This window comes from Heterocephalus glaber, unplaced genomic scaffold, assembly GCF_053883595.1.
Source record: "Heterocephalus glaber isolate CG9 unplaced genomic scaffold, H.glaber_assembly_v1.0 deba00001004, whole genome shotgun sequence".
Classification (NCBI taxonomy): Eukaryota; Metazoa; Chordata; class Mammalia; order Rodentia; family Bathyergidae; genus Heterocephalus; species Heterocephalus glaber.
The window spans coordinates 3,284,320-3,301,168 of NW_028258179.1; the positions used below are offsets into that span (position 1 = coordinate 3,284,320).

The 16,849-nt window shown below is 40.3% G+C and overlaps 1 protein-coding gene across 3 annotated transcripts in view; it reads right to left on the minus strand.

Moving 5' to 3' along the window:
- Dner (delta/notch like EGF repeat containing) overlaps positions 1 to 16,849 on the minus strand; it is a 314,710-nt gene that overhangs the window by 55,984 nt on the left and 241,877 nt on the right. For 2 of the 3 annotated variants that reach the window (XM_087209349.1, XM_004868010.3), the window contains exon 8: positions 15,357 to 15,581. The exons of the other annotated variant lie outside the window; for it this stretch is intronic. In XM_087209349.1, the coding sequence (XP_087065475.1) occupies positions 15,357 to 15,581 (225 nt within the window). The remainder of the gene's footprint in view (positions 1 to 15,356; positions 15,582 to 16,849) is intronic. 3 annotated transcript variants of the gene reach the window in all.

Here is a 16,849-nt window from a genome sequence, read left to right on the forward strand (position 1 = left end):
CACAGATTGGTGAATACAAAAGAGGCCTGAGCAAAGTCGGTGAATTGAATTTGCTGAGAAAATGAAATCATAGGGCAAACTAACCTCTGAATTCACCAATGCAGAAGAGTTCTTTTCTTCATAGATGTCTGTTTTATACAAATATGCATAGAAATGCCCAGGAAAATATTTTCCAGAATTGACAGTGATTTCATAAAGGCCTTATTTTATATATTTAAATAATGCATATTCATATTTTATAATCTTCCACAATGGAAATACGTTATTTGTACAATACATGGGTTACTATCATCCATGCTTTATGGATTTTTAAAATTTGTAGTGTCATGACTTCAAATTATGTCACCTATTGTGAGGGAAATTAAAACCATGTTCTATGTCTAGCCCTTGATTAAACAGTAGGACAATAGTTAATATTAGAAAAAGCAATTTTACTATTGATTTTTTAGGGGGCGAGAGTGAAGGTGATTCTAGATAGAGAGGGAAAAGTCAAGTCTTATTAGAGGAAACTTCTTAAGACACAGGAACAGCCATTGTGCTCAGATGGATTGCTAATAAAGAAAATGCTTTCTAAGAGAAGAACTGCCTCTTTTAACACATAGAAAAGAAAATCTTTGGAAATGTTAAAATCCAGGAGCTTCTCTAGATTTATTAAGAGTATACATCATAGCTCATTCATATTTGAAAGAAAAACATCCTCAAGTACATAGTAGAAAAGCAAACCACCACTATTCTGCTACCTGTACTTACAAATAGAATTCTTTTTAAAAATTCAGAACAAATAAGAGTTGTTGCCGATGACACAGCCAGGTTGTGGTTGTGTTTATGAAGGTCATCAGGAATCAAGTGAAGCCAACAGTTAACCTGCTTTAATGGAGGACTTGCACAGAAAGCTGTTTGAGCTTAAACTTGGCCATTGTCTCGGGAATGTTTTCAACTCTGTTTATCTAAACATTTTTGAGTGTCTCCTCCGAGAACTGCCTTCAGAACTAGGCTACTAACTAATCACACGGAAACAGATCAAGCTTCATAAGCTTTTGGGTGCCTCGTGTCTTTTTATATGTTGCTTTTGGCCACTAGAGGGGGGATTCTGCCTATGATCGGTGCCTGCTAAAAGGAAAGAAAACTGGTAAGAATTTAACAACAGAGGAGCATTAAGAAGATGATGTTTATAAGAGGAAATATATGGCACAAGGAGATGCAAAATACAGCACACCAAATTATATTTAAAGAAGAAATGTTACTCTTAAATAGCAAAACTTAACATTTCGATTTCCTTTACAGTTTATAAACAAATTCATCAATATATCCTCTCGACATATGGTATCTACAGTTAAAGTTGTTCATTATAATGTGGACTCTTTTGCTTGTGGACTCTATAAAAATTATCTTTAAATTCAAATGTTTATAACACCATGATGAAAGTACTAAGATTAAAAAACAGTGTGGTGATACTTTACAACATAATTTTAAAGGTTATTGTGCTGGGGCTTGGTTTCTAGTTGAGGTAAGAAGGATGATGAGAGGGCCAGGGATTTAGCTCAGTGGTTTCACTGCCTGCTGCGCAGGCTCAAGGACCCAAGTTCAAGCCCCAGTACCAAAAAAAAAAGAAGGATGATGAGATTTGGAAAAGCAAAGGTAGCCTTCAACCTCCCGCTCCAGAGGTTTACCACTCTGGGACACCACACCAGGAGGGATGCTAGACCCACCCCGGCACAGGCGACAGATGTGGTTGAGGGTAAAGTCATAGACTACAGTTCTATCACAATTTCTTAGAGCTCAAGATGAGACATCGTTGACTATTTTCATGCAAATATGTATAGGAACAAAGACATTTTAAAGGGTTAAAAATACAGGAAAGTTTTTTAGATGTTTAATTCCTTTCAATTTATTTCATAATTGGTTAAATTTGATTTTAATTTACTGTTTACCCAGTTATTAATAAATAGGTTGAGCAGTCCAATTTGAAATCTAAAATGCTCCAAAGTCTTAAACTTTCTGAGGACCAACACAACACGACACCACAATTGAAAAGTTCCACATCTGATCTCAGGTGATGAGTTGCAGATAAAACACACAAATACATTGAAAATATTGTGTGACGTTATCTTTAGTTTATGTATATAAAGTGCACAGGAAACACAAATGCATCTGCAAACATTCCAGAATCTAATAAGTCTGACATGGAAAACACTTCTGATCGCAAGCACTTAGGATAAGGGATGCTCAACCTGTGCGCACTTTTGAGATGTCTGCAGTCACTGGACTGAACCACTGGCTCTCTCAGGGTGGACCCCAGACCAGCGAGCATGAAGCTCACCTGGGAAGGCACAGGAATGCGCATTCTCAGGCCGCACCCACAACCTAGAGTCAGAAACTCTCCCTCCGTGCTCGGAATGACACACCCCTAATCAGAACGAGAAGAAACAAGCCCACATTCAGGCTAGTGAGCACAAGACTTTCCAAGCCAGATGACCCACGGGAACATGTTTTTTTTCCCTGAAAGGAATTTTGTTAGAAAGGAACAGGCAATGTAAAGTGGTGATTTTCACAAGCCCAAAACTGGAAAACATAATCTGACAAACTAATATTGTTTCTGGGTGTACAAGAGGTGAGCACAACTATGGTGAATTTTTTAAAAACTCATTACAGTAAAAGACATGTTACCTGGAGTTGTGGGATAACTATGTCCAAGGCAGGGGGAAGTATTTTGAAGGAGAATGTGTCAGAGGCAGCCTCATAGAAATATTGTTTGATACTGATAGCAAATGAAACATTGTGTTTGGGATTATTCCAGAAAATTCTGGTACAATACAAACCATGATTTTTTTTCCCTCGGTACATTACTTTCTCTCTCATATCACTGGGGACATTCAAAGGCACAATGCAAATGTATAATCCTCTAACATTCCTATTAGTCACCACCATTTTCAAGAAAATATTCTGAACTCTAAAAATCATTAAATACCAAAGAAATTTTTCATAGTCATCCACAAACATTGTTAGAAACACATCCTTCCCACTTAGCCATGATTCCTAAGGGACTTAAACTCAGAAAACTGAAGCTGACCCTTACTGTCATGACTTCAGCTAAAGAATTTCTTTTTTTTTTTTTTTTTGGTACCGGGGATCGAACTTGGGTCCTTGCGCTTGCACAGCAGGTGGTGAAACCACTGAGCTAAATCCTTGGCCTTCAGCTAAAGAATTTCATGGAGCAACTTAACCACTACCGCTGTGCTTGGGACAACTGGATTATAAATAAAATTTCAAAATATAAATAAATTGGAGTTTTAACTCCATAGTTTGAATAATCCTGAATTCCTGTATTAAATTAAATGTGCCTAAGAAAGCATTTGTTCATTTCAGAAGTCATAAAGCAATGAAAAAAACAAAAGTATGTTATTTGGTGACTTCAGACACTAGGACAATATGTACATTAATAATCTAAAATGAAAAGTGAAATTTCTTTGAAATAAAGCTAAGGACAAGGCATGACCTATGCAGAAACATGAGGTAATGTCTTCTGAGAGTTCCTTATCCTTACCATATAAGTAAGTAAGTTCCCTGGAACCTTTTCTGTTCAACTGCAACATTTGTTTCTCAATTCTTTTTCTCTTGCAATTTGCTCTTAGATATGTAGAGCGAGTATTGTGTAAGACATGTATGTAAGATTTTACATATTTAGCTTCACGGTTATGGTAGATTTGAAGACAGGGTCACAAATTCTTTGCAGCTCCTCCCATCAAGAAAGAGAGTCAATAAGCATGGCCCTGTGATTTTCTCAGGTCCACATAACATGAGCAAACCCCAGAAGGAGCAGACAAAAACAGGGATGCACATCAGGCCTGGTCCCGTTACTGCTGTGGGAACCATGGTATCAGGTGGAAAGGCTGGCACTGACCTGCTGGAAAGCAAGGGACACAGGGCCTGTTGTCCCATCACTCCAGCTATTCACGATCAGCCAGGGCCCTGCGGATCACAAAAGCAGATATGGACACACCCAGCACTGTGTGGACCACAGAAGGAGCACTCCAACTAAGCCAGCTCCAAACTACCAACGTACAGAATCACAAATAATAAATGATTAAAACTATCAAGTTTTGCAGTGGTTTGTTATGCAGCAATAACTGACTGATACAAAGATATAATCACCAGTGACAATGCCTAATTTAAAGAAAAACAACTGGCTGGGTGTGGTGGCTGAGGTAGGAAGATGGCCACAAGTTTGAGGCCAACCTGGGGCTACATAGTGAGTTCAAGGCCAGTCTGAACTACATTGTGAGACCCTGTTTCAAAAAAAGGGAAAAAAAAAGAAATACAACCACATAGATAAACATTTAGGCATCAGAGAACTGATAGGCAAAGTTGGGGTTTTTTTGGTACCAGGGATCGAACTCAGGCCCTCGAACTTGCGCAGCAGGCAGCAAAACCACTGAGCCAAATCCCTGGCCCTAGGCAAAGTATTTTTAGGAAGGAGTAGATGAAGGAGTTTTCCTTGAAGCATGGCAGTAGTCCAGCCCTACTTTCAGGTGGCTTTCTACAATCTAAAACGACAGCTTACTAATGAATCAACCCAGAACCTTCACTGTGTGGTGATTTTGATCTGCACCATCAAAAAACATTTGGTGGAATAAAAATTAAACACAATCCTGGTAATCATCAACACATTGTTAACCCTTCAGTCCAACTGTCAAGGACCTCTGTGGGCAAACTCACCCTATAAACCAAATGCGACTTCAAGCAGAGAATTGTGGCACAGCATAAGAAAGCACTTGAGTAAGATGGGAAAGGACTTTGTTCTGCAGATTTAATATTAGCTTTGAGTTGACAACGGGCTGGGATTTAAAGAGGTTGTATATCAATCTGCTTCAGGCAAACCTAAGAGCTCTGAATCTTCATTAAAATTGAAGCAGTCCTCTGCCTGCCTCGCAAGTGCAAAGACCTGAGTTCGATCCCCAGTATCAAAAAAAAAAAACTGAAGCAATTTTATAAAAGCACTCAATGAACGCAGCAACTTTCACAGAGTATTTTCAAACTGACATTAATGGGCATGATTTTAAAAAAAGCAATGGAAGAAATGCAGGGCATTGTCCCCAGGTTTTTATACAAATCCAAATCACTGAAGAATTTAAAAAGCATACTGGTCTACATTCATAATACCCTGAATATGCCTGAGCATATCTAAAAAGCACATGAAGGTTAGAAAGCTAGGAAAAAAATAAGACATGCAGACAAACCTCCCTATTGGTTATCTAACTGGAATTCAGGATGCAAGCTTCCATCAACCACAATGTACCTCTGATATCACCAACAATGGACATTGTTCTAGAGTTTCCAGTCCCGAGGTTCTGAGGCCCAGCAGACCTTTGGGTAGTGACACTGATGGGAATCATTGCTACTGATCCAGCCTTCTGGGAAAGAGCACTACTGAAAGTACAAAACATCAAAGTGATCTCAAGGCACAGAACTAAAAATAACAAAAGTCGAATATAAAGACAGAAGAACATTTCAGGGACTATGACATTTCCAAAGCCAGGTGAAAAGCACCAACATCAAAGGAGTCCATGGTATACAATAATCAGTGCAGAAGGCTTTCGGGGATTCAGAGGCTAAGAAACAAATTGCTAGTAGGCATTATAGACCCCAGAAGTGAGAGGCACAGCAAGAGAAGCTACTAAGCCGAAAGGCAGTGTGTCTGTCATGTGGCTATGTCTGCATTTCTCCTCTGAGTCACAGGAAGAGCAGCTTCTTTAATTAGGTGGATTCAGCAGACACCCGGTCAAATGAAAGCACAAGCTCCCATCACAGGAGGCCCTCGGCGTCAATTTCAAAGCAGCAGATTGATAGATCTTCAGAGTGAAGCAAGAAAACAGGAAAAGAGGTCTCTCTACTCACAAGCAGTTCATTTCCCTTCGCTTTAGAGTTGTACTCCTCTGGGCTGGGAAGTGTGAAGTTTCTGTCTGTTGGTGGAGTCGCTCATTGAATTCCAGTCAAGGTCACCTTTCAAACCTGGTATTCACAAGTGCAGGAACAATGCCAAGAAGGGAGTCTGGAAGTCTGTTTTGTGACTGGTTTAACCTAAGTGAGACACCCTCTAACTTGGGGAGTCACAACCAGGCTTCTAAGAGAGCTAGCCTACTGATGAAGAGCAGATGCTTCGTGTTAGACAAATCTGGGTTAAAAATGGGGGAATTTGTCACTGTTAATGGTTAACGACTAAAATATCTGCCAAAAGTCTCATGTTTTGGGAGGCTGATTGGATCACAAGGGTGCAGTACTCATCAATGGATTCATTTGTCCACAAGTTTATAGGTTGAGCTTTTCTTCCCTACCATGCCCTTCTGCCAGGCTGTTTCTACCTTGGACTAGTCAACCATGGACTAAATCCTCTGAAACCATGAGCCAAAATAAACCCCTCTTCTTTTACATTGTAGGTGTTGGGTTCTCTGTCCCGTCAATAGGAAAGTGACTAATACAGTCACCTCCACTTTGATTTAACTCTCAATGCCTCACTTTCCTTGTCTATAAATAAAAGCATAGGAATACTGTAACCTTGAAGTAAAAGAAATTATGTGTCAGGTGTTTGACACAGTCTAGATGTAGTACATTCTCAGAGATGGAAACTACTCAAATAAAAGTCAGCCAAAACAAGCTTATCAACATACCTGAATCAGTGTGACCGACAAATCTCAATTTAATGTGCTAATTTCAGGTAACCATTAAGAAAACTACCACTTAGAAAATCTAGTTAAAAACCTTCATTTTTCAGTCAGTTACTATACTTAGTACATCAAGGTCACAGATTGATGCCATTTCCTACCTATTCTGAGGCAACAGAGGTTCTGAATCTCCATTGCCTGGGTTCAAATCCTGACTTCATCATTAACTAACTCTCATTCCTCACAGGTATAGGAATGGTCACAACCATGGGTCCTACATTGAAAGGACCATGGTAAGAGCTGGAGATGTAGCTCAGTGGTAGAGTGCTTGCCTAGCATGTGTGAGGCCCTGAATTCAATCCTCAGTACAGTGCAAGTAAATACACACATACATACATATCTAAAGACCATGGTGAGTCAAACAACCTTTGCAGTTAGAGTTTTCCTTGGCCCCTGGTGCTTAATAAGTTATCACTATAGCCACAAAGAGCCATGATCAAGGCAGCCAACAATCATGTGTAACCATTATTCAAGAGTAATGAAAATTGATCCCATGTGTAATAAAACTACAACCTTGCACCTCACATGAAGAAAATCAGAGCACTGATTTAATAACTTCCATAATAGTCTTTTCTAGGAAGAAAAATGTCTGACATTTGGACTCCTGCTCCCTCACTGTGTGAATTTCAGAGTGGATCCTCATATGTGTCATTTCATTTGAGCTTCATAATCCAATTGTTTTTATTCCCCTTTCCAGAAGAGCAAACCAATGGTAGCAGAATCCAACTGCACAATTGTTTGGAGGTGGAACGGGATCTTCAGTATGGGTCTTCAAGATGGCAAGCCCAGGTCCCACTCATCACACTGAGCAACAGACTCAAAGAAAGGAGGATCTCAGTTCTAACTCTAAATCCTCAGACATGCTCAACAGCCAAAACACATTAATGACTTGATCATAAAAAAAACTTCCAACCACAGAAAAAAATAAGAGTAATGATAAACCTGAGGCATTTGTAGGCAAATGGATCCACCTTGAGATCATAATATTAAGTGAATTAAATCAGACACATGAGCTTAAATATTGCATGGTTTCCCTAATATGAGAAATGCAAAATGTAAATAAAGAGCAAATTAAGACAGATAACAGGAAGTAGGGAGATCTTTTTCAAATGGGAAGGGAACCAACAGTTGGAAGGAACAGGGAGGGATGGGAAAGGTAAGAGACAACGAAAGAATTAAGATGCAGGGCTGGGATTTAGCTCAGGGGTTTCGCCACCTGCTGCGCAAGCACAAGGACCCGAGTTCGATCCCTGGTACCAAAAAAAAAAAGAATTAAGACGAGTTAAGTCCATGTACCAAATCTCCACAATACATGTGATCATTCTATACTGCAAACATGTACTAGTAAAAAATAAATTTAAAAAAGTTAATGCCTTAGTCACAAAATACAAGGTGTGATAAAATATACCGTAAATGTTCAAATACAAATATTACAGTAAAAGACAGTGACATTAATCCCCCTCAATTTGAATACACCTATCCCATTATTCTTGGCACTTTCTGAGGCAGTTCTAGAAGTCCTCTTTCATGATTGTCTTTATGAGGTGTTATCAAAAATACAGTAAACTGCACGTGCCATCCAATGGAAAGGCAGGCTTGGACAAACATACAGTGTGTCTTTATCCACCTTATTCACGGGACCTGTCACCATGCAACTTCTAGCTCTTACCCAAAGCCAAAGGACCATCAAAGGTAAACAATTTTAATTGATTCTGGACAAGAAAGCAGCCATAACGGTGAAAATAAAGACAGGAAGGAGGGTTTCCAGAAGTCCTTCACAGAGTGGGAAGAATGGTAGGGTTAGAAGTGGGGTGTATTCTGAGGGGGAATAATGGAAATATGTCTTTCACTACGATAAGATTTTTAAAATGTAAACATTCACTACATTTTCAATCACACCTGGTAGTTTTAAGTAAGTCCTACCTGGCCTCCAGGGCCACAGGCTTGATGACAAGGTTCTGGAGTGTGTTGGTGGCATCTGTGGCACGGACACTTTCCAACAGGCCTGAGTCACTCCCAACTGTCTTCCAGGTAGGAAGGTGTAAAGTGACTGCTGTTGTGCCCACAGATTATACTAGCTCCTATTTTAGTGGGCAAATCGCATAACTTTTCAGTGTTAGTTAAGCCACGAATGAGTTCTGCAGGATTTGAATTTGGGGGGAAGCCGAGGAGTGCTGGAGAGGGAGGTCCCTTATAAATAAAGGTCATTTTATTAACACTTTCATGCATACAGATTAGTATTTAAAGTGGGGTCAAAAAGCAGCCTGGTAGAAGCTGCTTCTACCTCCCAATTCAATGTAAGAACTCTCCAACACTCTCCTCAATTGTTTGCATTTCTCTTTTATATTCTCACCCTCAGCTATCTTAACAATTTTCATGATTTTCTCTAATGTCCATACAATGGAAACTCCACACTTCCGGTTTCAGGCTCCATCCTAAGCTCCAGCCTCGAAAAATACTATGTGATGGAACAACCACCTCCATCTGCCAACCAAACAGCCTAAAAAGGCTCCTTTTACATATTTCCCCTTTTCTCAGAATTACCCATATTAAAATCCTTAGAGGTCCTTTGACTCCATTTTCACCTTTGTTTCCTGTATTCAATTGACAACTAAACTCCTGTGATTCCCCTTTTCACATAAATGTTCACTCCCAGAGGATCTCCTGTCTTCTAGTCTCTTCTTGACTGCACAAGATACACAAGCTATGAGAATCGACATAAAACCTGAGAATCGACATAAAACCTTCACATCCACCCTCTAATGCAAAATATCCCCAAGACCTCAATATCCAAATCCTTTGCATCTATGTTCTTCCTCAGTTTATCTCATCCTTGCTCTATCTCATCCTCAGTCTTTTCATCTTTACTACTTATTACTGAATCTGATGCATCTTATCCTGTAGCCAAGTGAGTATCAATGAACCATGCATTCAAAATTCACATTGAACCATTAATATGAAAATTCATATTTAATTCAATCAAGTGCCAACCTCATATTTTGAACAGTTTTATTGGTTAAGTTTTATCTGAAGGTCACTAGAGACATAGCTGGAGTTGATTATGTTGGGTTTTTTTTAATCATTGCAGAAAAGGAGAGTACACACCATGAGAACAATGGAATGAATCCATAAGAAACCAAAATTTATTACAGGATTGGAACTCTAGTTGGGTGATTTGGGATAGGGGCATTCATGCCAGAGTGAATTATATGCCTGAGTATTTCAATACCTCTTATCTACAGACAGGGCAGGGTAGAGCAAGGCTAAAGCTATAATTGTCAATTCACTGGACACAAAAACTAAGAGAGAAAGGAATGTTTAACATTTTATATGGTGCATGGTGGTCTTCTTAGACAGAAATATTAAGTGATCTTGTTTTATTTCACTTCATCATGGTCTCCGGGTGCTTATAATGAGAGCTTGATATGAGAGCTTGATGAGTCCTTTTGTCCAACAGAAGGCACCATGACCCACCTGTGAGAATCAGACCAGACCCTAATAACATCAAAGGCTACTTGTAAATGTCCAACAAGCTCCTGATGCCTGTGGCTATTGTGTTCTCATTCAGTTCTCAGTGTCATAATGATGTCCACATAGAGATTTAAACTGTCTTAGGCACAGTACATATTATGGTGAGTAAAACCAACTTCCTCGATACAGCTGCAGCTAGGTATACAGGATTTCCTTCTGCGATGCAGATAGAGGAGGCTGGTGTTATATTTTGGAGTATAAAAAGAAAGAGTACAACAACAAAGTTAAGATCTGGGGAAAGTAGATAATATAATCTATATAGTCTACAGCTCTCAAGAACAAAGTGTTTTGCAGATCAAGAACCCCCTAGACACATCAAACACAAAAACTGTCTTCATCCTGGTGAACCAGATAAAATTGTCTGGTTAATAAAAGATGTAAATTGTCCACCATACTCTTCCAAGAATCTAAATACATCTAGGCATTCATCAGAGAGGACTGCATGTCTTTCTATTTTTTTAGGTGTAGTAATTTCTTTATTCTGTTCAACTGCTATTAAAATACTATTAATGTTTTATCTTTAATTCTGTTTTCAGCAGACACTGTCATGAGTACTAGCATTGCCAGGCCTGAATACAGCAGTAGGAGGCAATATCAACAGTGTCTTTTGGACCACACGGACCAGAAATGCAGCCCACAAGTAAGACAAACGTAGAAAATAGAAAAAAATAGTATCTGAAATTCCTATAAATATAATTTCCTTCAGGAAAGGGGGAAAAGGATTTAGCAAAGAAACAAAAATATTTCTTTTTTTCTTTTTTTTGGTACCGGGGTTCAAACTCGGGTCCTTGCGCTTGCGGAGCAGGCAGCAAAACCACTGAGCTAAATCCCCAGCTGAAACAAAAATATTTCATTTGAGCAAACCCTAAAGTTCTTTTATTTTGCAGTGTTTTGTATATCCAGATGAGGTCATTAATTACCAGCCTTTTGGTGGAGAAAAATTGGCAGAAATGTCCAGGTGGTTAGTGACTGCTCCGGGTCTCGTCTCAGAGCCCACATGCAGCTGAACTGATGGGCACCAAAGAGTTTTTCAAGAAAATAAAAACTGACATATATTTCCATGTAAAAATACTGTAGCACTTTATACCACAGCTACCTTAAACAGCAATATTTAAGGCACATTCTTAATGGTTGGGCTGGTTTAATTAACAAATAAACTTAGAGAAATAACTCAAGTGCACGAGTCAGGGCCAAGATCCATGAGCTCAGGTGAACCACGTACCTTCCTCCCAGAAGTTGCTCACTGGTCATCGACAGCACTTATTCTCCAAACAGCCATCTCCAGACCCCAGCCCTGTGCGAAAACACATAACTACCAGGGCCACCTGCAAGGGCAGTGCCGCAACCCCTGGCATGTGCCACCTCCTCATGGCTGCAGCAGCTCCACATTCTCACTCTTCTGGTCTTCAGGGCATTTCAATTTCCAATTTTTTTTAACTAGAAGGCTATCACTTAACACTGTCACTGGGAGGTAACGTTTCAGCGATCACTCAGTGCTGACATTTTATTACTGGATAGTAAAACCCCATCAGAAATCCTTGGTTGGATAAACTAAAAAATGAAGCTTGAAAATAAAGCACCTGACAAATCTGATTTGCAGTAATCAAAATGGCATTTCTTCAGATGGGAACTAATTATCAACCTGACATGATTCCAGTCTGCTGTCAGTGTATAAAATGTGACCCATTTGCTGTCTATAAGGACAATCAGGCTCACTGCTTTGCTGCTAGACACCCAATTTTGCCCACTCTCACAGATTCTTCTATTATGCAAAACTAGCGGTAAAGCAATTACATGCTCCAAAAGATTAAGACAAGAAATTTCACATTCACTGACTTGTCGTGTTCACCTCTTAAAATGTAAATCCTTGCCAGATGTTAAAATGCCTTTTTTATTTCATACAATGTCACCTAATTCTCTGAGGAAGCATCCTCTCTGAAAGCGATGCTACCATCTTCCAAATCAGAAGATCCAGCCCTGGCAGGGCCCTCAGGCTACCCCAGAGACTGCCTAGCAGGTGAAGGACTGGATGGAGGGCTGCATGTGGGTTTCTTCAGTTTTGTCATGGCTACCTGGGGACCACGGGTGATCACCAAGGAAAATGCTCCAAGGCGGCATGGGAGAAGTTTTAACCGAGCACAGAGGGAGGGAAAGGCGGAACTGAAGAAAGGGTATTTCACCACTCGGTGGCTGGATGGATGCGGTTGGAATCTCTGTGGATGGAAAGAAAGGAGAATGAATAGCTTTTACTACTCCATGCCAGGAAAGGGGCTAATGCCTCTCATTTAATGCCCTCAAGACACAGAGGAAGAAGCTAAGGCCCGGGGAGCCCTGTAAATCTCCTACGGTCACAGTCAGTAAGCAAGGATCTCATGGACACATATATGTCCCTTCTACCACCATCAGCTACCTCTCCAGGAGCAGCAAGAGAAATACTGAGAAATATATTTTTGTACTTAGGATCATGTAAGCTCCCTCACACATGTTGAGAAACCCTACTTGGTATTGTTAAGAAGCAACATTTATCTTTAAATAATTTCACTCAACTTAGAAAGCTTTAAAAATAAACCAATTAAGCAGAAGGGGAATTTTGACACAGTTAAGAAAAGCAATTGGAGGAGAAGGGGTGGAAAAAATAAGTTGTTTTCTCAGCTTGTGCTATTCGATTGTTCTTGTTGGGGCTTCAGGGAGGAAAAGAACTCCTGGGAGTCAGGTCACAGAGCGTGGAGGGTATGGTATCTGACAGGAAGATCTCGCTTCCAGTTCCTCCACGTGTTGTGACATCTTGAAGAGAGTGCCGGAACGCCAAGTCCGGGAGTCACAGCACAAGTGAGACTTTGTTCTCCTCAGCTCAATCGGGGCTTGCTTAGTTAGCAAACACAAAATTGTCCTGGCTATCTGTGTTCCCAGCCGGGAAGGCCACGGCCCTGCGCTGCCTCCTTCCTCAGCATGCAGATCCAGGGCGCATTCACCAACATCCAGGCAGGCAGCTATTCCCACCCCCACGAGGCAGAAGAAGGGGGTGCAAACCCAGAAAAGTACCCTCATGACAATCATAGACTTGAAGAAATAGCTTCACTCTAAGCACAGTGAGGAACCCAGAAGTGTGACTGGAAGCTGCTTGCACGTGTCAACTTGGCCAGGCCGTGGGTCCCAGATACGTGCTCACATACTAGAGTGAATGCTGCCATGATGGTATTTTTCAGACGAGATTAACATCCAAACCTGCAGACTTTCACTGGAGCACATGGCCCTTGATAATGTGAATGGGCTTCGTCCAGTCCCTTGAAGACCATCAGAGAAAAGGCTGAGGTTTTGGAATGAAGAAGGAATTCAGCTTCAATATGCAGCACAGAAACCTTGCCTGTGTTTCCAGCCTGCCAGCTTCCCCTACAGAGTGTGGACTTGCCAGTCCTCACAATTGCATGAGCCAGTTACTTAAAATAAATCTCTCAATCTCTCTCAATCTCTCTCTCGCTCTCTCTCTCTCTCTCTCTCTCTCTCTCTCTCTCTCTTCTGTTTCTCTACAGAATTCTAACACTGTTACCAGGCAGCTTAAACAGCCCCTCCTCTGTATTTACAGAAGAAAGGAAAGAGGAACTTGGCAAAGTATCAATTGCTTAGAAAATCAGAGAACTAAGAGTCTGTGTGAAAAAGGCTTTTCAACACGCTTCAAATGCTTATTTGCATTTCCCGCTAACTCCTTTAATCGCTTGTGAGTACGAGATGTGCTCGTGGGACATTCTGAGCCAGGCACTGAGGCAAGGCCGCCAGGAGCACCTGGGCTGGAATCTAAGCTCAGCCCACAACTGGAGCTGGGGTGACAGGTTTGGGGATGAAACCCCAGAAGCATTTTAAGCTTCAGCATAAATTTGGTCCTGAAAGAAGCAGAGCTGTGATGCTTCCAGCCCAGGGCCTAGAAAGATGATTGCTCACTCGGTGGTGGCTTGGGATTATTTGTCAATACAAAGCTATTTTAATAGCACACTCCCTCTCACCTTTGAGAAGGAGAGAGACACAAGAAAAATTAATACAGTCACGTGTCTCTTAAGGATGAGGATACGACCTGTGCACTGTTGGGAGATTCTGTGGTTGTAAAAATATCATAGCATGTTCTTGGGCCAGGGATTTAGCTCAGTGGTGCCTGCCTCACAAGCACAAGGTCCCGTGTTCGATCCCCGGTACCCCCCCAAAAAAAAAATATATATATATATAGTAAAGATTATGAAAGTAATATTGTGGGTCATTGTGGGAACTCTGGGAAGGAAGCTGAGACTCAAAAGTGTGCTAGGTAAGATGGAGTGATGGAGAGCCAGGGCTCAAGCAAAACTAGGTGCTGGCTGGCCCTGCCACCTACTTGTGGCCATGTGTGGGAAATTGTGCTGGGAAGCATCGTAAACAGCCAGCTCGTGCCAGGATGGAGACATGGACAGAACAGAAATGAGAGGAAAAACAGGTTTGTCTGTGCATCCTTTTCAGGCAGCATCAATACGCTAGGAAGACACAAGCTGCTACCAGTAATCACACTGACTTCTGGGGATCAAAAGTTCCATGATTAAAAATCGGTATTATCAATGCGGCAGACATTTGGCAAATAAATGTTGGAGCTGCTGAATGTTTACACAGGAAGTCAGAGTGCAACATATTGTGGCCAGAGTACGGATTTTAATGGATGACACAATTATAAATGAATTGCATTGTGCTTTTCATGTACATTAAAATGGAAAAGCCTAGTCCATTAACTTAAGCACACAATAGTGAAAGAGATTCCATGCAGCAAGCACCCTAGAATGACCTATAGCAAATTGCTAAAAATAATTGCCCTGTTATAAGACTGAGCCTGTTGTAATTCTCTCCATTTTGCTGTTTTGTATTTTCAAATTTTTCTACCATGAATGTGGACTGCTCATGTAAAAGGGAGAAGGTGTCTTTAAGCCCTTCCAAGAGTAATTCCAAAGATAAAGTGCCTTATAAACGAGTGGAATTCACTTCTACTGACAAGTGTACCACACCCTGTGCACTGACATCTGCCAAGATGCCAAAGAAAAACTAACAGTCGTTTGAGACTGGAGAAAGAGAATCATGCGGGCTCCAGGCAGTACCGACCTGGGTCACAGAGGCATTTGTAGCTGGTGCCCACGCTGCGGCAGGCACCGTGAGCACACGGGCTGAGAGCACAGAAGTCCACGAGGTCAGCACAGGTGGGCCCCGTGAAGCCCGGGCTGCAGCTGCATGTGAATCGCACCCCGTCCACGTAGCAGGTGCCATTGTTCTGGCATGGTGACGAGGCACAGGGATCCGCCTTCTCCTCGCAAGCAGACCCAAAGTATCCTGCAAGAAAATGTAGAGGGGCTTTAAAAAATTAAAATGTTTGCTGTAATAATTAATAAGAGCTGTAGTCCACAGATCTTAACTTTTCTCCACTGCAAAGAGACAGATAAATTAATCTACAATACTCTTCAGCTATGACAAAACCCAACAAGGTCAGTAAGAATGTTTTTCTTAGTGTTGGTAAGTACACGTTAAGATATTAAGCCCCGAGATTCCGTTTTTGTTAAAACATAAAATATATGATGGCTTAGGTGGATATGTATGTGTACAGGTATACATTTATATGCACATGTGCGTATTACAGTCTAGACAGATGCAAAAAATAAATTGATGGTGATTATGTAAAGAATATGGGATTTGGATCAGTAGAGGGCTTTCTGCTCTTATTTTATATCCATTGTTTTGTTTATAAGATTTATTTTGAAATTTAAAAATTAAAACCATATAAAATTGGAAATAATGACTCTTCTATCCTTATGCCTTTGCTCTCTTCTCAGTTTCTACAATATATTTTTTAAAGTTAGTTACTGTAATGGAAAAATGAAAATGGTATTGTGTATCTGTACAATACATGCCATTCTGGAATAGAAAGTTACTAAGCACTGGCACCCGCTACAACATGAATGAATCTCAAAGCATTGTGCTAGGAGAAAGAAGCCAGACACAGACACACACACACAAGTTGCATACTGTACAATTCCACTTACAAGAAAAGTCTGGGGAAAGAAAATCTGAAAATACACCGAAGAGATGAGAAGTCGCCTATGGCTGGAGAGGGAAGATGGAATAAGTGCGACAGACAGGAGCAACCCGTTGGGGTGGCAGGAAATGTTCCAAAGTTGGACCATGATGATGGTCGTGCAATTCTAAAAATTTACTAAGAAACGCTGAATTCTATACCTTCAAAGAACAAACTGTATGCTATAGAAATTGTACACTTGAAATGAATGGATTTTATATTATGTAAAATTATACAAAGCAGTTTGAATTTTTAAATCTTGTATGTGGTTATTGTGTAGGTGATTTTTATTCTGTTTTCTGAGTGTCTGATTCAGTATTTCTCAAGTTAAAATATTATATATATATATATATATGTTGATATGTGCATTTAACAGTGTTTTGGTAAAATCTATACTCTTCAATACTTGAAGAGTACTTAAAAATTAAATGAATATTATTTAAATTTTAGATATAAAAGTTAAATAATTTTACTCATGTATATTTTGCATTTTAATATTCCACTTCACTTTTCTTACCTTCATTTAAGT